Source organism: Mastigoproctus giganteus, chromosome 1, assembly GCF_048544385.1.
Source record: "Mastigoproctus giganteus isolate SK-2022 chromosome 1, ASM4854438v1, whole genome shotgun sequence".
NCBI classification, from domain to species: domain Eukaryota; kingdom Metazoa; phylum Arthropoda; class Arachnida; order Uropygi; family Thelyphonidae; genus Mastigoproctus; species Mastigoproctus giganteus.
This window is the reverse complement of record NC_143575.1, coordinates 130678870-130703422: the sequence shown is the minus strand read 5'-3', so window position 1 is coordinate 130703422 and position 24553 is coordinate 130678870. Positions and strand designations below refer to the sequence as shown.

Here is a 24553-nt window from a genome sequence, read left to right as displayed (position 1 = left end):
AAGGCTAGTAATGTTACTTATCAGACCACCCTGAGCCCCAGTGGTATCTGCGGTACAGTTTATCCTACGCGACCGACGTAGTATCTTATTTTTATTTGTTGTGTAAAAGCTCATATTAATAGTTAATTCAACATCCTACTAAGATACCTTCACCAGTATCAACCCGGTGAACCTGCATAATGCCAAAATATGTATGTGTTATTATAAAATATTATTCATCTTATAATAATCTTAATTTTAATTAATAATAATAATAAAAAAAAAAAAAAATATATATATATATATATATATATATATTAAATGTAATATAGACTCGTAAGTACAGTAAACCCCCGCTATTCGCGGGGGTTACGTTCCTGAGAAATGTCGCGAATACCGAAAACGCGAATACTGAGTTATGGCTCCCATAGTAATAAAGGGGTTCCGTTCCAAAGTAATGTAATATATAAGAAAAACTAGTCTATAATTTTGTCTGTGTATGTGTTATATGTACCTTCATAATATGACTATGTACATAGACAGTACATAGCGAAATGCAAGCATATGGTATCGAAATGAAAATAAGAAACAATTTAATATTAAATGTAATATTTATTAGAAATTTCAAACAAATCTTTCAAACTAGCGCCTTTGCTAGCTAAAAAAACTTATCCCGCCAGTGCTATCACCAGTTTCGCTAAAGTGTTGATAAAGGAGTTTTGCTTTTTCACGAATGATGAGTGAACTTAACGGAATTTTATTTGGAGTTCGTTCTCCTATCTACAGATTTAAAGCTTTTTCCATTTATTCTAATTTAACATCACGAGTTACAGAGCAAATTTTTGAAGCAATTAGCACGTTTTCACAGATACTACGGCGGATTTTTTCTTCCGATTTTTTGATTGATCCGTTGACTCATTGATTTTATAATGTTTTGCCACTGAGGAGACACTTTCACCATTAGAAATTTTGTCTAATAACTCAATCTTACTCGCTAACGTCATCACCTTCTTTGATCTTTTCACATTTCCCTTGTTATTCGTAGCCATATTTTTGCATGGGTTAGAAAGAACTTGTCCACAATAAAGTCACTTTCTTCCATTAACACGCTCGAAAAAGTCTGTTTTACACTGCAAAACGGTAGATTTATCACTTTTGTAAGCACATCAATTTATAAGCATATAAATTAAAAGCAAACGACGAAATCTTCCATGACAAGCACATAACACATACTGAACAAGGATTAGCGAGAAACGTCCACGCTCGCGATTTTGTCCCCCTCTTCCCCCACCCACTGAGTGCTGTTTTGACCGGGAAAGATAATTTTAGCCACATCCATGTTTTTTTATGGCGGAAAATATTCACGGCACTTTAAAATTCACATTTTTTTAGGTTTCATTTTATATTAAATCGGCGATCGCGAATACGCGAAACCGCGAATACAGATACCGCGAATAGCGGAGGTTTACTGTATTAAACATGTAGTTTCGGTTGATGGATAGAGATAAATAAGCGATGTATAACAGATGCAAAAGTAAATATATGTATGCAAGAATTTATGTCTGATAGAGTTTGAACAGATGGAAGTGAAAAATACAAAAAAGTGCCAGGTACTAGAATGGTAAGGATAGCAGAAAAAAGAAGTATTGTACATAGGTAAAAGCCAATTAGAGGTGAGGGAACTGCAAAGTAAAATGATTAATACAATGATTAAACAAATAAAATAAGAGGCCGGATAGCTATTATCAGATATGTGTGGGCAAATTTAGTTATAAGTCGAAAACAAGGATAGCAAAAATGTGATGTCAGCTAAAGTAAATATAGATACATTGTGAGGTATTTCATCAGGGGACTATAGCTAGCTATGTATCTGGAACTGCATTTCTATACTTGTCCATAACAGTGGAAGAGAGGCTAAATAAAGCAAATAGAATAAAATTACAAAATTACATTGGATAAAGAAGCACATTCTCTTACAGTATGGACAAGGTAGTCCCAAGTCATTGATATTAAAATTAAGGTAAGAATGAGGATAAAGCTAAAATAAAATATAAATAAGCATTTTCAGAATAGGAAAAAAAGGTTTCTGGATTTTATGTAGGTTTTAAGTGAATGATAAATGAGGATAGTTGGAACGGTTGTAGGTGTTACGAATGTTCAAGGGCGATACGAACGTTGCAACTATCCTCGTTCTATTGCTATTTTTGTCTTTATTTAATTACTCCTTTACCCCCTTCCCCATTCTAATACCTTGCCCTATGTCATATGCTTGTTCTAAATTCTAATTCATCTAATTTCCACCAAATTCCTATTCCCCCCCCCACCACCAAATTTACTTAAAACCTACATAAAATCCAAAAATCTTTTTCCTACGCTGAAAATGCTTATTTATATTTTATTTTAGCTTTATCCTTATTCTTACCTTAATTTTTATATCACTGACACTGCCTTGGGACTACCTTGTCCATACTGTAAGAGAATGTGCTGCTTTATCCCTTGTAATTTTATAATTTTATTCTTTTTGCTTTATTTAGCCTTTCTTCCGCTGTTATGGACAAGTACAGGAATGCAGTTCCAAATACATGGCCAGGTGTAGTCCCACAATGAAATACCTAACTATGTATCTATATTTACTTTAGCTGACATCAGATTTTTGCCATCCATGTTTTCGACTTAAAACTAAATTTGCCCACACATATCTGATGATTGCTATCCCACCTCCTATTTTATTTGTTTAATCATTTTATTTTGCAGTTCCCTCACCTCTAACTGACTTTGAATTCAGCCTATAATTCTCTTAATTCATTATAACTTATAGGATATTCACATTCTTTCTCCTTTTACATATCTACAATATTTAATTTTCACTTCCAACTGTGCAAACTCTATCAGACTTATCAATTCTTATTAGCATTAGTAGAGGTATTTGATGCAAGAAAGCAAGCTTATGCAGCATCAGCCAAAAAAAAAAAAAAAAAAACCCACTTCCACTTCACCCCTCTGTTCGTTCAAAATACCTGTCCAGCTGAGCCTTAAACTTATTTAGGCTATCAACCTCCACCACAAGGGATGGAAGTCTGTTCCACCAACCAACCACCCGCTGGCTAAAGGCAAATTTCCGCACGTCTATCCTACATCTGTCTTTCCTCAATTTGAATTTATATATATATATATATATATATATATATGTTTGTAGTAGAGAAAGGCAAGGTGTTGGGTACTTTCTGCATATAGCAGTGTCCCAGGTCCATAAACCATTATTACTAATATTTTAAACTATTACTTTCTTATAAAAAAAATATATATATATATATATATATATATACACTCTGCTGCCACTTTATTAGGTATACCTACCTCATAGCATGTTGAGCCTCCTTTAGCCTTCAAAACACTCTGAATTCGTCTAGTCATAGATTGAACAAGATGCTAAAAACGTTGTGCAGGAATAGAGTACCATGCAGACATGAATGTGTCATGCAGTTGCTTGAGATTCGACGGTGGTGCCTGCATCGAACAACCCTTTCCAGCTCATCCCAAAGATATTCAATAGGATTGAGATCAGAGGAACTGAACAGGCCACTGCAGCAAAGAAAAGCCACTGTCATGTTGCTGAGCATAAACTGTCAACATCAACGGATGCACTTGGTCAGCAAAGATGTTTAGGTACAATGTGGTATTCAGATGTGAATCTATGGGTATCAATAGACCAAATGTGTGCCAAGAAAGCATTCCCCACACCATAACAGTGCCCCCACCACCTTGCACAGTAGTCGTCAGACATGACGGGTCCATGGATTCATGTTGTTTTCACAAAATTCTGAGCCTTCCATCAACATAATGCACCAGAAACTTCAACTGTCAGATCAAGCAACTATTTTCCAATCCTCGATAGTCCAGTGCTGGTGTTACTGTGCCCACAGGAGGTGTGTGCTCTCTTGTTCTTCATTAATAACAAAGGTTCGCGGTGTGGCTGTTGGCTGTTGTAGCCCATTCGCGACAAAGTGCGACTAGTGGTCTGTTGCGATATTTTTTTCTGCGCACCAAGGTTGTATTGTGAAGTGATGTGTGACATTGTTGTCCCTCTGTTTGCTTGCATAATTCTAGCCATCCTCCTCTGACCTCTCTCATCAACAAGGAGTGCCATTGAGAGGATATTTTCTGTTCGTTGCACCATTCTCAATACACCCCTGAAACTGTGTTGCGTGAAAAGTTCAGGAGTACTGCCCTTTCAGAGATGCTTTGTCCAGCACATCTTGCACCTACTACCATGCCACGTTTGAAGTCCATTAGATCACACTTTTCTCCATTTTTGCTATGGTTTGTACACTTAACTGATACTAGAAAGGTTGTTCTGCTGCATTTATATCAACAACCGTGATCATGTGACTTTCAACGTTGTGAGACAAACCATTTGTGTGCACAGCAGGGATGTACCTAATAAAGTGCAGCAGAGTGTATATATATGTATATATATATATATATATATATGTATATATATATATATATATATATGTATATATATATATATATATATATTTGATACATAGACAAATGTATATGATCAGTGTATTGGGTAGGGATGCTGACCTGTCAAGTGTAACTACAATGGAATAAATTGAAAGGAATGGAATAAATTTACAATGGAATAAATTGAAAGGAATGGAATAAATTTACAATGGAATAAATTGAAAGGAATAGAATAAATTTACAATGGAATAAACTGAAAGGAATGGAATAAATTTACAATGGAATAAATTATGTTTTCTACAGCAGCATGTTCAGGAGGTAACTAGAGGGAGTAATACTCTTGATCTGATTATCAGTAGGGATTCTTCATACATTAAGAATTTGCAGATAAACGAACCACTAGGTGGCAGTAATCACAGAGTGCTGAAGTGGGATTTACTCAAAGAGGTAACTACCATCAGGGATAAAGGGGTTTTTGCTTTTGTAAAGGTGACTATGGTGGTCAGAGACAGTATTTAAATTCTATACGGTAGGACCAACTGATGATGTTACCAAGAGTAAATCTAAAATGAGGAGCATTCAAAGAATTAATCTTGCAAGCTACTAGGCTTTTCATACCAACTAAGAAATACTGTTCAAGATTTAGGCCTAAATAGACATTTTACGGAGAAAAAAAAAAAAAAATGCATGGGATACATATAAATTAACAGGTGACACAGAAGCCTATGATAGATATAAACCGGTCTGTAACCAAATCACAGTGGAGATTAGGCAGGCAAGGCAGATTACAAGAAATCTTTGGCAAAGGATGCAAATAAAAACAGCAAAGAGTTCTTTACTTATGTAAACTCTAGAAGGAAGGGGATGAATCAGATTGGTCCACTTGATATCAATGGTTCAACTACTGATGATCCTGCTCAGGTAGCTAACAAACTAAATGAATATTTTGCATCTACATTCACCCATGAGGAGTTATTCAGGGAGGGGAATGCCAGAGGTGTATTAAACTCTGGCAGTAAGCTAAATAATCTTGTACTAACTGAGAATAAAGTGGAAGAGAAATTGTTGAAGATAAACATAAGAAAGGCACCTGGGGTGGATGGAATCTATCCAGTTATATTAAAGGAGGCAGCAAAGGAAGTAAGCAAACCCTTAGCCATAATTATGAGAGCTTCCTTGGACTCAGGGGAGGTACCCATGGACTGGAGATGTGTAAATGTGACCCCAATCCACAAAGGAGAATGAAGGGGAGACACACGTAATTGCAGACTTGTAAGTTTAACTTCTGTTCCAGGGAAATTAATGGAGGCACTGGCTAAAGAAGCATCGCAGGATCATCTAGACAAGACTTCAGTTACAGCTCGGACACACCATGGGCTTGTTAAGGTGAAGTCATGTCTGACCAATTTGATTGGATACTATGATGTAGTCACAAAGCAACCTGATGCAAAGAATAATTTTGTTATCATATATTTGGATTTTAGGTAGGCTTTTGATACTGTTGCACATGGAAGACTGCTGCACAAATTGCAGCAGTGTGGCATTGGAGGCAAATTGCTGCTATGGATAAAGGAATGGTTGAGTGGGAGAAGACAGAGTGGTAATCAATGGACACTGCTCATCATGGAGTCCCTCAGGGTTCAGTGTTGGGTCCATTGTTGTTTTCTGTATTTATAAATGATATTGATGATGGTATATCAAGTTTAATGTCCAAGATTGCAGATGATACGTAGGTTGGCAGGGTTGTTAAGGACACTAATGACAGTACGCTGCTGCAACAGGATCTAGAAAAGTTGAGCAGATGGGCTGAGAGGTGGCAAATGAAGTTTAACATTGACAAATGTAAAGTACTATATATGGGAAACAGTAACCCCAGAGTGATGTATCAACTCTGTGGTACTACACTGACAGTGGTAGAGAATGAAAAGGACCCGGGGGTAATTTTGCAGGCAGATATGAAGCTTTTTGAGCAGTGCAGACGGTCTGCAAGAGTAGCTCATGGTGTCTTGTCAATGATATACTGGAATTTTTCTAGCAGGGATAAGGAGGTGATTATCCCCTTGTATTAGGCAGTGGTCAGGCCACACGTTGAGTACTGTATACAGGTCTGGAGGCCTCATTTTATGAAGGATGTAGAGCTGTTGGAACGAGTACAGAGAAGGGCAACAAGATCAGTGAATGGAACAAAGGGTTGCTCTTACGAAGAAAGGCTTAAGTTTTGCAAATTACAGTGTCTGGAGACTAGGCACCTGCAGGGTGATCTAACTGAGGTGTATAAAGCCTTGAATGATTTGAGCATGCTCAATGCTGATGGGATTCTTCCTCTTGCTCAGAATAATCACCTGAGAGGGCATAAATTCAAATTGAGGAAAGACAGATGTAGGATAGATGTGTGGAAATTTCACTTTAGCCAGCGGGTAGTTGGTTGGTGGAACAGACTTCCATCCTTTGTTGCGGAAGTTGACAGCCTAAATAAATTTAAGGCTGAGCTGGACAGGTATTTGGAATGAATGGGAGCGGTTTTTTTTTTTTTCTTTCTTTTTTTTTGGTTGATGCTGCATAAGCTTGCCTTCTTGCATCATATGCCTCTACTAATGCTAATGCACTGTGGAAATAGTAGTAAATGAAACAAAGGGGAAAAGAATCAGTTGACATTATATCCAATGGTAATGTAGTTAAGAATACAATTATAAAGTGATATTGTAAAAGTTATTGTACAGTTTGTAAGTATTAGATATAGCTTTTACAATGTCATGGTATGTTATTGAGTAAAGAGCGGTTTACATAGTTTATATTTATGTTTAATTTATGATAAAAGCTATATATAATGCCTACAAACTGTACCATAACTTTTACTATACAATATTGGAGTAGATACACCATAGTTTACCCGAAATTTGAACTATGTATGTAGTGTAAAGGCATCGTTTTAATTGTATCTCATCATGTGAGTACCTTCACAATGAGATAGCTGGAATTGCACTACTTCAAATAAATAACGCTTCTCTAGCAGAGAAGACTACTGTTATTTATTTTCAGTGGATACCACCACCCAGACAATTGTTTTGAAACTAGTGGGCTTCATCATCAGTGGGTGGACATGTACCATGGTAATGCAACATGCCAAATGGTGTAGGTAATAATAATGTATTAGAAGGCGAAATGCACAATGCATAATTTCTTATGGGTTTAGATAATTAACCAGATAATACTGGTATAGATACACAATAGTTTACCCATAAATTTGAACTACGTATGTAGTGTAAAGGCATTGTTTTAATTGTATCTCATAATGTGGATGCCTTCACAAGATAGCCGGCAAGTTGCATTACCAGGGTTCCTGCCCACCCACTGATGATGAAGCCCACTAGCTTCGAAACGATTGTCTGGGTGGTAGAATCCACTGAAAATAAATAACGGTAGTCTTCTCTACTAGAGAGGCATTATTTATTTGAAGTAATTCAATCCCAGCTATCTCGTTGTGAAGGCACCCACATTATGAGATACAATTAAAACAATGCCTTTACAATACATACATAGATCAAATTTATGGGGTGTATCTACACCAATATTATATAGTTAATTACCTAAACCCATAAGATTTTATGCCTTGTGCATTTCACCTTCTAATAGCTTTTAAACACCCTACTACAATGTAAATGTTAGCGTTTTTTTTTATATTTTAAAGAAAGAAATATTTCCAGAATAATTTAATAAGCTGTCCGGCCTACTGTAATTTAATAAATTATTTGGTTCAAAATGTATGGATCTGAAAAGAGCGTTTAGTCTATAAATTGTTATCCTATTTTTGATTCCGGACAGCTCTGTATCCTTTTCTGTAGTCTTCTATTGAACTAATTGTATAGTTGTCGATCAATTCGGCCCTAGAAAGATTGTGCAAAGCTCAAGGGGTAGAATTTTTTTCAGCCTAGACTGTACTTGTTAACAGGAGTGACTGCTTCTACAGGGATGGGATAAACTTAAATAGAAAGGGTGCAAGAATATTTGCTAATGCTATCGAGGCAGTGTTAGGTGGGTGGGAAAACTGCTAGCTTGGAGGGGGGAGACAAAGACTAATAGATTAACAGTAGCCACTGGCAGAGGTGAAAGCGATTCTTGCACTGCTTCTTTGGAATGAGCAGAAGCCTGAAAAACAAGTTGCAGGATATTTCAGAGACTGCTGGGAGTCATTGCGGTACAAGTAAACACATGGGTTCTGTTAGGGTAGCTAAGAAAAGAAACAGGTGCATGTATATTTGTGTGTACACCAATGCTAGGAGTTTAGTAAATAAATTTGATGAATTTGAGGTATTGCTCAAAGCATCAAAGGTGGATATTGTTGGGATATCAGAGACGTGGTGTCACACAGATATAAGTAATGCAGAACTGGAATTTGGGAAGTACAATGTCTACAGAAAGGATAGACAGGATAGGAAGGGAGTAGGGATTATGCTATTAGTTAAGAAATATATAAAATACAAGGAAGTGAAGCCAGTCGACATTGCTGGACAGTGCAGTGTCGAGTCAGTTTGGTGTGACATAAGCATTGGGAGATCAAAATTGAGAGCAGGAGTGTGCTATAGGCCTAATGACTCTGATGAGTATAATAAGAAACTGTACAGGGAAATAGAGTGGGCCAGTAAATCAGAGAATCTTATAATGGGGGATTTTAATTTCCCAGATATTGACTGGAATTTGGGGGCTGGTCACTCACACACTAGCAAGGCTTTTGTGGATTTATTGGATGATTGTTTTCTACACCAGCATGTTCTGGAGGCAACTAGAGGGAGTAATACTCTTGATTTGATTATATGTAGTGATTCTTCATGCATTAAGAATCTGCAGTTAAAGGAACCACTAGGTGGCAGTGATCGCACTGTGCTGAAGAGGTAACTACCATTAAGGGTAAAGGGAAGGATTATTGCTTTCGTAAAGGCGACTATGATGGACTGTGACAGTATTTAAATTCTATACAGTGGGACCAACTGATGATGTTACCAACAGCAAATTCAAAATGAGAAGCATTCAAAGAACTTATCTTGGAAGCTACTAGGCTTTATATACCAACTAAGAAATATTGTCAAGGTTCAGGCCTAAATGGATGTCAGATGAACTAATGAGACATATGGCAGAGAAGAAAAATGCATGGGATACATACAAATTAACACGTGACACGGAAGCCTATGATAGATACAAGTTGATCTGTAACCAAGTTACAAAGGATGTTAGGCAGGCGAAGGCAGATTATGAGAAATTTTTGGCAAGGGATGCAAAGAAAAACAGCAAAGAGTTCTTCACTTATGTAAACTCTAGAAGGAAGGGGATGAATCAGATTGGCCCACTTGATATCGATGGGTCAACTGTTGATGATCCTGCTTAGGTAGCTAACAGACTAAATGAATATTTTGCATCGACATTCACACATGAGGAGTTATTCAGCGAGGGGAATGCCAGAGGAGTATTCAACTCTGGCAGTAAGTTGGAGAATCTTGTAATAACTGAGAGTAAAGTGGAGGAGAAATTGTTGAAGATAAACACAAGAAAGGCACCTGGGGTGGATGGGATCTATCCAGTTATATTAAAGGAGGCAGCAAAGGAATTAAGCAAACCCTTAGCCATAATTATGAGAGCTTCCTTGGACTCAGGGGAGATACCCACAGACTGGAGATGTGCAAATGTGACCCCAATTCACAAAGGAGGATCAAAGGCTGACACAAGTAATTATAGACCTGTGAGTTTAACTTCTGTTCCAGGAAAATTAATGGAGGCACTGGTTAAAGAAGCACTGTAGGATCATCTAAACAAGACTTCAGTTATACCTCGGCCACAGCATGGTTTTGTTAAGGGGAAGTCTTACCTGACCAATTTTATTGGATACTATGATGCAGTCACAAAAGAACTGGATGCAGGGAATAACTTTGATATTATATACTTGGATCTTAGAAAGGCTTTTGATACTGCTGCACATGGAAGACTGCTGCACAAATTGAAGCAGTGTGGCATTGGAGTCAAATTGCTGCTATGGATAAAGGGGTGGTTGAGGGGGAGAAGACAGAGAGTGGTAATCAATGGACACTGCTCATCGTGAACTAAATGTTATTAGTGGAGTCCCTCAGGGTTCAGTGTTGGGTCCATTATTGTTTTCTGTATTTATAAATGATATTGATGATGGTATAGCAAGCTTAATGTCCAAGTTTGCAGACGATACGAAGGTTGGCAGGGTTGTCAAGGACAATTCTGACACTATGCTGCTGCAACAGGATCTGGAAAGGTTGAGCAGATGGGCTGAGAGATGGCAAATGAAGTTTAACATTGACAAATGTAAAGTACTACATATGGGAAACAGCAACCCCAGAGCAACGTATCAACTCTGTGGTACTGGTACTACACGGACACAGGTAGAGAATGAAAGGGACCTGGGAGTGGTCTTGCAGGCAGATATGAAGTTCTCTGAGCAGTGCAGATGGGCTGCAAGAGTAGCTCATGGTGTATTGTCAATGATATATAGGAATTTTTCTAGGGATAAGGAGGTGATTATTCCCTTGTATAAGGCAATGGTCAGGCCAAACCTAGAGTACTGTATACAGGTCTGGAGGCCTCATTTCAAGAAGGATGTAGAGCTGCTGGAACGAGTACAGAGAAGGGCAACAAGATTAGTAAATGGAACAAAGGGGTGCTCTTACAAAGAAAGGCTTAAGTTTTGCAAATTACAGTGTCTTGAGACTAGGCACCAGCGAGGTGATCTGATAGGGGTGTATAAAGCCTTGAATGGTTTGAGCATGCTTAATGCTGATGGGATTCTTCCTCTTGCTCAGAATAATCACGAGTTGTTGTTGTTTGGTTTTTAGGAGCATTAGCAACTAAGGCCATATTGCTCCGGGATATGCGGTGGTCATTCCCTTACCTTTCCGCATCCTCCGTATTTGAATCACCTGAGAGGGCATAAATTCAAATTGAGGAAAGACAGATGTAGGAGAGATGTGCGGAAATTTGCCTTTAGCCAGCGGGTGGTTGGTTGGTTGGTTGGTGGAACAGACTTCCATCTCTTGTCATGGAAGTTGATAGTCTAAATAAGTTTAAGGCTCAGCTGTACAGGTATTTCGAACGAACAGAGGGGTGAAGTGGAAGTGGTTTTTTTTTTTTTTTTTTTTTTGGCTGATGCTGGATAAGCTTGCTTTCTTGCATCAAATGCCTCTACTAATGCTAATAACTAAAGGAGGCAATGTCTTCATATGGTAGTCAATCAAGCATCCAAATTTCAAATTTGGAATTTCTCTCAATCTTTTTTTACATGATTGATGCAGTCACTCCATGCTTGAGGCATAACAGCACTTATTGCTTCACCCAAGTATTTTAACACCAGAAATTCTCAAAAGTGGTATTTCAACTAGCAACATATCCCTCAACGTGGCTCCAAATAAGCTCCAGTGGAGGGGGGGGGGGGCAGAGTACAAGAACTGAACTGTTTGCGAGTTTATCCATAAACTTCAAATTCATGGTAATGGGCATGAATAGTTTCTAGCAATTCTGCTCTGATTACTTCCAGTTGCTAATCAATAGTTTTGCTATTTAAACAAACTAACATACTTAGCTTAGTCTAAGAGGTTGCAGGTGCTTTCTGCTTTTTAACTGAATGATATAGTGCACTGTCTAATACAATAATGTTTCTGGGATTCAGCTTAGGTAGAAAATCACAAACCCCCAAATCAAAATTCTCTCTTTTTTTTTTTTTTTGTTTATGTTAATCCATGATCTTTCTTGATTTAAAAACATGCAGGGCACCTGTTACAAAACTGCTTTCATTTCCTGCATGTAAAACATTGTCACTCACCAGGCCCACACCTGCTTGGCCCCTTCATTCCCCTTGAAATTACTTTAAGAAATGCATCTTGTGTTGAAATCAGTGCTATCTTGAGAAACTCTGTTCAAACAATGCCACAATTACACCATCTCATCTAAATAATAGCATGTTCGGTTTTCCTATGAAAATTTCTTAATTAATCAACGGTATTTGTGCTGCATGCAACCATATCATCTCATTCAATTAATACAGAACTATAATTATCTTCTTTTTTTTTACACATGAAAAGCCAAGATGATGTAGCAAACAATACACTGTTGCTTGCAATAACAAAGTAACTCATTGTCACATCATTTATCAGCAAGTGATTTATAGTAAGACATTCATTATGAAAAAAGTAGGCATGCATTTTTCTACATATTGCAGATTTTTGAAATCGTCATACGCTGTTACCCGATTTGTAATGCCAATTCATTCTGGCCACTTCCTCAGTGGTGTTAACAATCTGCCTTTGCTTTATACCTCTCTCCTCATTTTACCCATGATGCTCTTCAGACAACAGTAAATTTGGTAATAAAATTCAACAATTTCATGAACTTGCCTCTCAGAATCGTTCTATTAATGTCATAAGCATTGATTACAATTGTCATCGAATGACAGCAGAGCTGCTTCCCCAAGCAGAACAGAATGTCATTACTTCTCTTCTGAACTAAAAATAAAAATAAAAAAAATAAAAAAAAGCAATAGTTTTTTTTCTTGGTTAAGGCATTAGATTTTTTCCCTTAAACAAAACGATCCACACTTTAGGAAAGACAAAGGCTTTAAGGAGGAAATTAATACACTAAATACTTTTTTCCCTGCTGAATACAATCTAAATATGCAATATGTCAGTCTCAACTTAATCTGCAATGTACTACAGTTTTTTCAATATGCACAATATTTGTGATAAGCTTACAACAGGAGAGGTAAGAAGTCAGAGCTATCCCGAGTAAAGATATGTGATCTCTTGAAATTTAAGTGTTGCTGAAAATAAATGCGAGAGAGCAGAAGACTCCTTTTGGGTGAGAAAAGAGACAGTCAACTTCAGTCTTTATGAAACAGTGTCGTAAATTTTCTTTTTGCCACTGTAGATCAGCACTGAAGGTGGTGGCAGATATTTGAAAAGGTGAGAGCAGTATTTATCAAACTAGAAGGCAAAATGTAGCAATCTTATTACCAGGAAAAGATCACTACTATACAGGAGAGAGAAAAGAGCACAAAACAACAAACCTTGTGGGATTTCAGCATTTCTGTCAAGAAACCAAAAGGTAAAAATATCTACCACTACATGAAGTGAACAGAGTGTGGGGGGACGGCAACCCAATTACAAAAACCTGAAGGCACATGTGATGCACATACTGAAAGATACACTGAGTAATTAAGTAAAAATTTAGGTGGTAGATGACTTTCATCAACCGGTGAAATACCACCACTTTGCTTATTGGAGGCTTGAAGTGGTGAAACCCATGTTTAGTCTCTAGAGCAAAGTTTCCGGCATTCCCCTTCAGCCATACTTCTCCTTCAACCCATGCACGGTGCTGAGTACTATAGGTTTTGATACCTTTCGTGTTTGGGGTTTTCATAAAAAAAAAAAAAAAAAAAAACAGACAGAACAACAAGGTCTTGAAAGTAACAAAATGTGTCAAAAGCTTTCCACAGGAATATTGGTCCTTGAAGACTCAATAATATATCACACTTGTCTCTAATTGGATAGCAGCAGATTTTTGCTAATAATAGTTCATTCCACCTCATCCCACACCAAAACTAGGATATGGCAATGCTTATAGTCAGTCAGGTTGAAATCTGGTGAGTGAGCAGGCTAATGAAATATGGTAAATTTACTGGAATTATTCTCAAATGGCCCATGCTTTGCACTCGGTCAATGTTCAAGTAGGTTGTGGCACTCAGACACTGACCCATTAGTATCAGGGGTCCTAATGTGTGCCACAAAATCACTCTCCATACCATCACACTTCAACCACCACCACCAGTCTGCAATCGTTCATTCCACAACCTTGAAATCAGGACACAGCAACTGGAACTAAGATTCATCAGACGTTTTCCAGTCAAACTAAAATGTTCAGTCCCTATGCTCACTGTACAGTAGCTGCATGTCTTTATGAGGCTATTGAATGTAATTGATGTATAAAAAATTATAGTTTTATCATACGCTCACAAATGTGGAGATTTAGCTTAATACAGAAAAATGCAGAAGAACAGAAGGTAAAGAAGCCAACCCAGAGGAAAACATGGATATCATGAAATTGGAGCACTGGACCATCATGAGATTTTTGAAGAAGGGAAATGACCAAAAATTATTCATGGATGCATGAAAGCTTAAATGGTGATGCTGCCCTTTCTGAATTAACAGATAAAATTTTGGTTTATGCAGTTTAAATGTGGCTGAGAATACAAGATGAGCCCTGCTTGGGATGACCAACTGATTTGACAATACGGGAAATGTGCCAAAAAAAAAAAAAATGAAGACCTAGTTATGCAGGATAGATGTATTAGTGTTTATGACTGCCACAGAATATAGCATTTCTAAGAGGTCAGTACTGACCATCCTCCTTGAATATTTGGCCATGAAGGTCAGCTCTCACCTGGTGCCAAGGATGCTCACCCCTCTTGAGAAACAGTGCATACCTCAAATCTGTTAGGAAACTTACACATGCAATTGCACCAAGGGTTTCAAGAATTATAACTGGTGATGAAACAGAATCATCACTGGGATTTGGAAACAAAATGGGAATCCATACAATGTAAACTCCATCAAAAAAATTCAGAATTCAATCCTGCTCATGTAACTGCAAAAACATAAGCATGCTTCTCATGCTTGTGTTTTTGCAGTTACATGCAGTTAAGATCACAACCATCACTATTTTTTGAAAAGAATTTTTTTGAGAGACAATGTGCCACACAAGAAAATAATCACTGGAAATGCTTATGCTGCTGTTCTCAAAAATTCAAGACCGTAAAGGAAGAGAGATAAGGGAAATGGACATAAGGAGTCCTGCTCTTCACAATAATGCTCCAGTAGTAGTCTTATAAAGCAACTGTTGCTCTGAGAGAAAGTGGTTTCCAGGAGTTAAACAACCTGCCGTGCAGTCCAGACTAAGCCCAGTAAGGATTTCCTCCTCAGAAATTTAAAGAAATACCTGTGTATACTGCGGTGATAGTATAGAAGTACAGGTGACCCCTGCTTAACGCTGATAGTTCGTTCCGGGAAAACAGAGTGCTAAGTGAATCCGCGCTAAGTGAGCGCCATATTCCCATAAGGTAACATATGTATTTGTGAGTTGCGGTCTATTCCATAGGATATTTTCTAATCAATAATAAATGGTAGTGAAAATATGCACCAATGTCGATTAAAAATATTTAATATTCAAGATTTTGTACATATAAAATATTCTCCATTATGAGAATATTTTATATGTTCTCATAATGGAGGTAATTAACTAACGAAAATCATGAATTTATTAATTCAATGGCCCTGTGCTCTCGAGTTTTCGTATCTTTGGACTGAAAAATGTGTCAATTTTGGGTTGTGCTTTGGCCCTCTTCCTCTCATTGTACAACATCATGTAGGGATTCATTTCTTTCTTCAAATTTCTTATTACCTTGGCACTTCGTTCCATGTCAGGGTCGTTCTCCCGGAAATAATCACACATTTTTTCGAAGTGTTCAAAAGCTTCACTAAGTCCTTTTGCAGTCAGCGACTTCATCGGTTCTTCATCTATAGCATCTTGATCATCATCTCCCTCAATAGCAAGCTCTTGTTCTTTTATAATTTCCATTAGTTCTTCATTAGAGAGGCCATCCCTGTCGTTGTCGATCATCTCTTGTACGATGTCTTCGTTAATTTCGTGTAATCCTGCTTCGTTTCCGAGCTCAACAATTTGTGTTTTAACATTTTCAACGGAATCATCAGGTTCCTGGGAATGCTTTATGCAATTTTTCCAAACTTTCCTCCACACTCCATTCATGGTTTTCTGAGTCACTTCATCCCAGGCACTTGAAATGTTGTAGATGGCGGTTTTAATGTTATAGGATTTCCAAAACTCCTTTAAGCTCGGTACATTTTCAGTGTTGATGGCTTTAATAGCTTGGGAAAAGGTGTTCCTTATGTAGTACGCTTTAAATGTTGCAATTACTCCTTGGTCCATTGGTTGGATCAGAGACGTAGTATTTGGAGGCATGTAAAAAACTTTTATGTGATTGTTCAAGTCTTCTAAGCTCTCTTTGCTTGGGTGTCCTGGCGCATTGTCCATGATTAGAATAGCTTTATAACCAATGTTATTTTTTGCACAATATTTTTCCACTGCAGGACAGAAGAACTCAGCATACCAATCAATGAAAAGCGGCCTGGTTACCCAAGCTTTTTATTAGCCTTCCAGATTACAGGTAGGTTTGATTTAGCTAAACCTTTAAGAGCCCTTGGATTTTCGGAATGGTAAACTAAAAGGGGTTTTAATTTAAAATCCCCCGCAGCGTTACCACCCAACAACAAAGTTAACCGATCCTTTGCCGCTTTGAAGCCTGGCATGTTTTTTTCTTCTTTCGATATGAAACTTCTTTTAGGCATTCGTTTCCAAAAAAGACCTGTTTCATCTATGTTAAAAACTTGTTGAGCAGTATAACATCCCTCTTCAATAATTTTAACAAATTCTTTTTTGAAAGTTTCGGCTCCTTGTTGATCTGCACTTGCAGCTTCTCCCTGTATTGCTACGTTGTGCAGGTTATAGCGCTTTCTAAATCTATCAAACCAGCCCTTACTAGCGTTAAATGGTTCCACATTTTTTTCGGGGCGAGCTTCCTTTAAATCTTCATATAGGCTCTTCGCTTTTTCTTTAATAATAATTGAACTTAAAGGAATTCTACGTTGAATGTTGTTTTCAATAAAATTATGTAGAAGTTTCTCCATTTCAATCATAATAGCCGGCCTAGCCCTGGTCAATTTAGTTGCCTGCAGGGGAACAGCTGTTTTTCCAGCTGCTAAAATTGATTCTTTATTTTTTATGATTGTTCTTACAGTTGAACCTGCCAGTCCTAAATTATTGCACACATCCACTTGTCTTTGACCGGAATCAATTCTCTTCAAAACGTCTAATTTAATTTTCAAACTCAATGTTTTTCTTACCTTTCCAATCTTTGCACCGTGTCCAGACAATGTTGCTTTTTCATTCTTATCCGCCATAACTCTCTGCAAATGTAACTGCGTTGCACTGATTGTGATACGATGTTCGAGTACAGTAAACTGTCTGTATGTCTAACACTGTATGCACTGAATGATATCTAGAATTCCTCTGGCAAGTGAGCTGAAGACGGTGACAAATGTTTTATTTATCTGAAAAGTTCGATTTTACCGTGCAGTAAAATCAAATGGTTGTTTATTGCAGGAAAAGTACTGTAAATCAATTATGGTGTGGCTCATGGAGAATGTTTATGGAATTTCCAAAACAGTAAAACAAACAAATTTTATGTACTTCGGGTAACCACAAGGTCAGAGGAGTTCAGAAGACAAGAGAATACTGTACAAGAAACAGCACCGCATTTAGCACTCATGGGATTGATTGTGTGAAAAACATTTCGCAAGTTATAGTTCCCACAGTAAAACAAAAGAAGAGATAGGGAGTAAATCTATTTTTAGTATCTTTCTATTACAGGTCAGAACAGAAAATGCAGACTTCGTAACAACATATGACACTGGATGGTAAATTTTTTAAACTTGAGGACTAAAAAAGAATTTCTCCCTTGAAACTATCCACACCAAGAAAATATGAGCATATTGAAAGTTTCAATTTTGTACATAGAGTAGAAATTATAAAAAATAATTACTGTAGTTAATTTCATGGTAACTATTTTCTCCTTTTGCCAAAAAAAAAAAAAAAAAAAAAAAAAAAAAGGCTCAAAACAGACTGGACTGAAGACGGATTTGCCAAAAATTCAATCTGTATGCTAGTAAAATAGCGTTACAGTGAGTTTTGACAGCGTTATAGTCAGATATGGGTTATAACGTAAGAACAGCATTATAGCGAATCAGCGTAAAGCGAACCGCGTTATAACGGGGGCCTGCTGTATAGAAGTACACTGTTGAGGAAGAAGGCAGAAGCCTTTGAAAGCTTCAGTTATTTTAGCGCTTTTAATCTAGTATATTTTATTGCATTTTAATTCAGTATTTTATTATCATTTTATTTGTATATTCACTGTAAATTACATTTGTTTTATTTTATCCTAATTCAGTATTTTATTATCAGTAACATTTTGTATAATCGTATTTTGTTTGATCTACTGTAAAATTTATTGTAAACTTAAACATAAACTTTTTAAGATTTTGGTTTTCGTTTTTACTTCAATGGTTGGTGAGAAACACTAAAAAATTATCAAGTCTATATCGATATTGGATGCTATAAATTTATTGAATGATGCGGGGAACAACGCTAATTTAACAATCATATCAAATTGCTTCAAGAAATCGAAATTATAAATCCAAATGAAATTTCAATTGTAAATGAAGATGATGGAAACGAAGAAAATAACTTACCATTATCCAAATGGTTGCTACTTAACAACGGTGTAGGTTTTAATACAGATAACATCAATGAATTTGTATGAGTTGATGACAACCTGTTAACTAGTAGTCTTCCTACAGAGAGTGACATTGTAGATGCTGTGCTCAACAATGATGATAAAGACAATGATTGTGATGATGATATGATGACAAATTAATCAAAATCAGTGCCGACAATCTCACAAGCTCAAGGTGCAATGGACACATTAGTGAATTATTTTGAAGGAACTGAGGCAAGTAATGAGACTTAATGTGTTGAGTGTTTTAAGGGGAAACTTAAGAAATATCAAAATGAAATCTTTAAAACAAACATAAATTTTTAAGATTCATAAGTAAAGACTAATTTAAATCGTGTTTATTATTAAATAGTATTGTTTTTAATTATGGAGAAATAAATTGTGTTTAGTATTAAGTGTATGGTTTTAAAATTACAGACAAATAAATTGTGTTTAATACAGTATTAAGTGTGTTGTAGTTTATACAAGCATATTAATAAAAATAATGTTAGTATATACTTATATTATTTTTTTCTCTCTAATATTTCTTTTGTTTTTTGAATCTATCTTTTTATCAAGTTTATTATCGTTATAACCAAGTTGAACTTGGTTATAACGATATAATAATCTCTAACGGTTATAATCTCTGATACACACTGCTCGTGTGTATAAGAGATTCACCCTATTCAAATTCTGCATCACCTATGTCTGGGTGGCATCATATTTCTGATATCTTTATGTCTACATTTGATTTAACCAATACTTCAAATCAATCAAATTTATTTACTATACTCCTAGCATTTGTGCACTTTGTTTTGCTCTTGGTAACCCTAACAAAGCCCATATATTTGTTTTCCCCATGAGGATCCTCAGCAGGCCTTATAATTTCTCAAATCTTGTTTTCTAGGTTGCTTCATGTCCCAGAAGAAGCAGAAGAAGAATAAATTTACAATACAACTATTAATCTATGTATCCCTCATTCCCCATCCAAGATAGCAGTTTTCTGATCCACTTGTGTATGATGTGTGTGTAGGATAATGCTATAAAGCAGTGTGACCCAATTCACTGGCAATGGGAAACAGGCATATCATGGATCTCCAAAGAGACAACAGCTGGAGTGAGTTCAGCAGATGTTATAGTACAGGGTATCTGAACTTGTTAAGCATTCAAAGGTTACTCTGATTCAATAGGGCAGACACAGGATGGAGTCAAATCATCCTGTTTAGTCTCGATTTATGCTTGTCAGCACAGAAGGGTGTACAAATTTAAGAAACTACATGAGGTGTTGAAACCATTCTTTTGTGTACTGAGTACTGGTTGCTGCAAGATGTATAATGGAATATGACACCTCTGTGCTAAACCCTCGATGCCCTGATCCCACTGGAGGGCACTAAGAATGCCAAAGCATATCTAAACAATGCTGAATATCAGGTACACTTGGCAATACTGCATGTTTACTCCTAAGATGATAATACAACTATCCAATGTGGCAGTGTGTGACAGATTAATTTGAGGAAGACACCTGCCCTAGCCAGCCAACCCCATGAATCTCAATCTCACTGAGTATCTGTGGGACAAACTGTAAAAGCAATATTTATCAGCATTTTTTGCGCAAGTCATGTGGGGAATTCAGGGGAATTATTTTATATGGATGGTTCAGTACTCCTAATATTTCAACATCATGCCATTTTGTGCTAGATCAGTAATTCAGGTCAACAACAGTCTAATATGCTAATGGACCTAATAAAATTGCCAGGCAGAGTATTTCATTTAACATTTGCTATTTAAATAAATTTTTGTAGTGTTTGCAGCAATTTTATTAATATTCTCCTATAGAAATAATCATTTTTCATTTTTGTTTACAATAAATTTTTCAAGGATGGACCATTATTATAATTGTGAAATATTTTTGTTGCTTTCCATTTTCATTAGCAACAAACTATTCCTAAGATTCCTGAAAACTGTGTTGGAAGCTTACTCTCCACACAAATTTTACAAATACTGACTTAAACACTTACATTTAAAAAAGAAACATTCATCTCCTTTGCACTATACCCTCTTGCTAAGTTCCGCCGTACATACATGTCATAATCTCTAACAATTCGAGCTACTAAGTCAGAAGTAGATATTCCCTCTGTACGTTCTGTTGCTATAAACATTCCTTTAGCTTTTATATCCTTATAAACATCATCTTCATCTCCCATTGTATAAGGAAGATCATCATGAGCCACAAAATCAATCTATGCAGAAAGAAGGAAAGAAAAACATCTTATTTAAAACATTTTATAACATTAAGTAAAAGATACTTCAAATCATATTTAAGGACAGTTTTATTAAAATGTAGGGAAATAGAAGTGAGGTTATGCTTTCACTTCTGAAGATATTAAAGATTAAAATAATGAATATACTTTAAATTATAATGATTACTATTCACCACGAGGTTTCTTCCATGGCTGAGTTTGTTCACATACCACAAGTTTGGAAAAAATCAGCGTTGAGAAAGAATCAGCTAGTAAGCCACATAGACTTTTTTCTGGTATTTTTTACAAGTTAGTTAACAAAGTTATTTATACAGATGTGGAAAGCAAGGTAGAACCACTACAAACCTTCATCTTCCTCAGAATGCATTAGACACAAACAGTTGTGTGCAATAGTTAATGACCAGCCAGACTAATGGCAATACATGAGATGGGATACTGAAAAGCCATCTCTCGAATAAGAAAAATAATATGAGACATATATATGAGAAAGTGGCTTTTCAAAATGAAATTCTTTTTGCAATTCCAAATTAGTAATTTTGTAATTTTTGTATTTAGTAATTTATTGTAAAGTAATTTTATAATAATTAGTAGTTTTCACATTTAAAGTACAAACTTAAGGTTAACCATTAAAACATTGGGAAAAAACTTAATAAACAATTAGTCAAAAGTATAAGCACAAAATGGTTCACAACTCTCCTGACAAACTTAAGTAAGGCATTAGGTATCAATAATAGGAAAAACGTTCCTTTGAATATGATTCTGAAATGCCTTCTTTCCAACTGCTGGGGCAGCCATTGAAATACAATAGTGTATTTCACCACTGTTTCTGTTCTGAATAGAATAAATGTGGTTGAAGAAAAATGTCTTGGCTTTGTTTATTGACCTCTCCAGTGCCTTTGATTCCCTTGGTTGCCATTCATGATGAGAAGGATAAGAATGGCTGTTTGTTCTAATCGCTGGTATCAGATTCTTAGCAACTATTTAAGTATGAGAAAAATAACAGTAGAGAAAACACGTGAGAGGAGTTGTACTGAGCCTTATTTTGTGGAACTGTGTTTTTGACTAGTTATTGGATAAGGACTTCCTAACATTGATCAGTATGCATATGCCAATGATCTCTTTGTGCTAGTAGGATCTCTTTGAGATACTAGGAAGGACAGAGACATTTATGACTCAGATCAATCTATGGAATAATGTGAATAATTTGACTGTATCAACCAAGATTGACGTTAGTAAAAGGAAAGCTCAGTGGGAGCCAGCATCCCACAGTTAGAAGAAAAAGTTGTACTGTACTCTATGTGACAAAGTTTAAATACTTGGTGTTTGTATAGGCAGAATTAACTTTATCTTCTTGGGAGGGCTCTCTAAATTCTCAGGACACTAAATTTAACTAATCTTTAACTATGAAGTCATCCAATATTTTCTTAAGTCTACTTTCATGTCATAGTCACTTCCAAGTTGTTTTCTTAGTGTCCTCCCACTAAGTAGTTAGATTACAGCAGGCCCTGTAAACTCCCAGTATTTTCTTATTAGAGTCCTTCCATATCATAAGCTCAGTTTCATCCTGCCCAATGGATCAAAACTCCTGATCAGGCTTCAACTTGGGAATTGTAACTTCATTAAAACATTCCGGTCCCTAAAAATGCCTTCCTCTGAAGGGAGTGGGAGACAGATACAGGAACTTTAATGTTCTTGTATCTGTTTTATTATCTTAATGAATGCCAGAATACCAGTGCCACTACTCCTCTCATATTTTTTAATGTCTTGACACCTTCCTGGTTTGAGTCAGTTCTGCATCCCACCATGGATAATCCTGACAAACAATTTCTTCCTTTTAATTGTGACAACAGAGACATCATATCGTAATTGCTGAAGCACTTTCACAAATGGTATCACATTCACAAGTCATATTTTTGACGGTATATTCTTCTTCTTCCTGTCCAGTATTAGGCCTAGTGGCCTGTTTCACTGCATCTTTTCAGGGGTCTGCCTCTGTCTCTCCTTCCCTGAGGACTTTAGCTTAGTATCTCTTTCGGATAACACCCATTCTTTCTACATGCCATATCCATCCGTTTCTGTATGAGTCAATACAATTCAGTACTGAGGTTATCTGCAATTCTAACAGGATGTCTTGATTTCTCTTCCTGTCAAGTCTGGTATAGCCTGTGGTTCTGCGCATGAAATGCATTTCTGCACCAGTCAACCTCCTCCTGTTCCCTTTGCTCATTGTCCATGACAGTTAAATTTATTATGTAAATTCAATTACAAGGGAAGAGGTTTAGACTGGATTGCAGGAAGTTTTCTTTTAGCCAGTGAGTTGCTGATTACTGGAATAAGTTTCCTCCATGGGTGGTTCAGGTTGATAGCTTGGAGAGATTCAAAGGTGAATTAGGATAGGTACTCATGCAAGGGAGTGAAATAGGTGGTTTGTTTATTTTATTATTATTATTTTTTTTTTGGTTGTTGCAGCAAAAGCCATGGGTTTCCTCGTATCATACAATTAATGCTATTACATTGCTCTCTCATATATATGCTATAATGCTCCCATTTAACAGTTATAATGGAAAATATTTCTTTTCTATTGACCTTATTTGTGATTTAAATATGTCCACTTTATCAGGGAGTACATGATCAGTTTGACCCTGAAGAGATTGAGCAAAGCGAAAAGGGTAGAATTTTTTTCAACGTGGTCTCTGCCTGTATAGAAGAGAGTGTTTTTCACAGGGATGGGATACACTTAAACAGAAAGGTGCAATAATAACATCTGCTGTGCTATTGAGGCAACATTAGGTGGGTTAGGATATACACGACTTAAGTTTAACAGAAGCTGTAAGTAGAGGAGAAGCTGATTCTTGTTCTACTTCTACTGGGACATGCAGTAGCCTGGGGAATAACACATAATGCATAGGTCTTTATGAGGGCTGGTGGGAGATAGTGAGCCAAGGAGTATTATTTACATAGTGACAAATAACAGGTTGAAGATTGATCAGGAGTTTCACCTACTGGGCAGGAAGAGAGTATGATGTGGGAGGATTCCAGTAAAAAAAAGATTTGGGGATTACAGGGGTTGCTGTAATCCCCAAAATTAGGGTTACTAAGAGAAAAAAGAGGCACACACACATATACATGTTTATATACTAATGTTAGAAGTAGAGTAAACAAATTTGATGAATTTGAAGTATTGGTTAAGTTGTCAAATGCAGACATTGTAGGGATATTGGAAACATGGTGACACTCAGAAATAAGGGATGAAGAATTTGGATATGGCAAGTACATTTTGTACAGAAAGAACAGACAGCCAGGAAAATGGGGAAGGAGTTGTTCCTGGTTAAGAAGCACACAGAATTTAAAGTACTGCACTCAGCTGACATGGGTGGCCAGTGGACATTTTCGAAAACTTTTTAATTATAATAAAAATGTACTGTTTTATGCTTAT

At 36.5% G+C, this 24553-nt stretch overlaps 1 protein-coding gene across 2 annotated transcripts in view; it reads right to left on the bottom strand.

Annotated features, from left to right (window-relative positions):
* The window catches only part of LOC150091138 (choline-phosphate cytidylyltransferase A-like), a 260273-nt gene that overhangs the window by 40859 nt on the left and 194861 nt on the right, over positions 1-24553 (bottom strand). For both annotated transcript variants that reach the window (XM_090382185.1, XM_090382186.1), the window contains one exon: positions 20875-21096. In XM_090382185.1, the coding sequence (XP_090238311.1) occupies positions 20875-21096 (222 nt within the window). The remainder of the gene's footprint in view (positions 1-20874; positions 21097-24553) is intronic.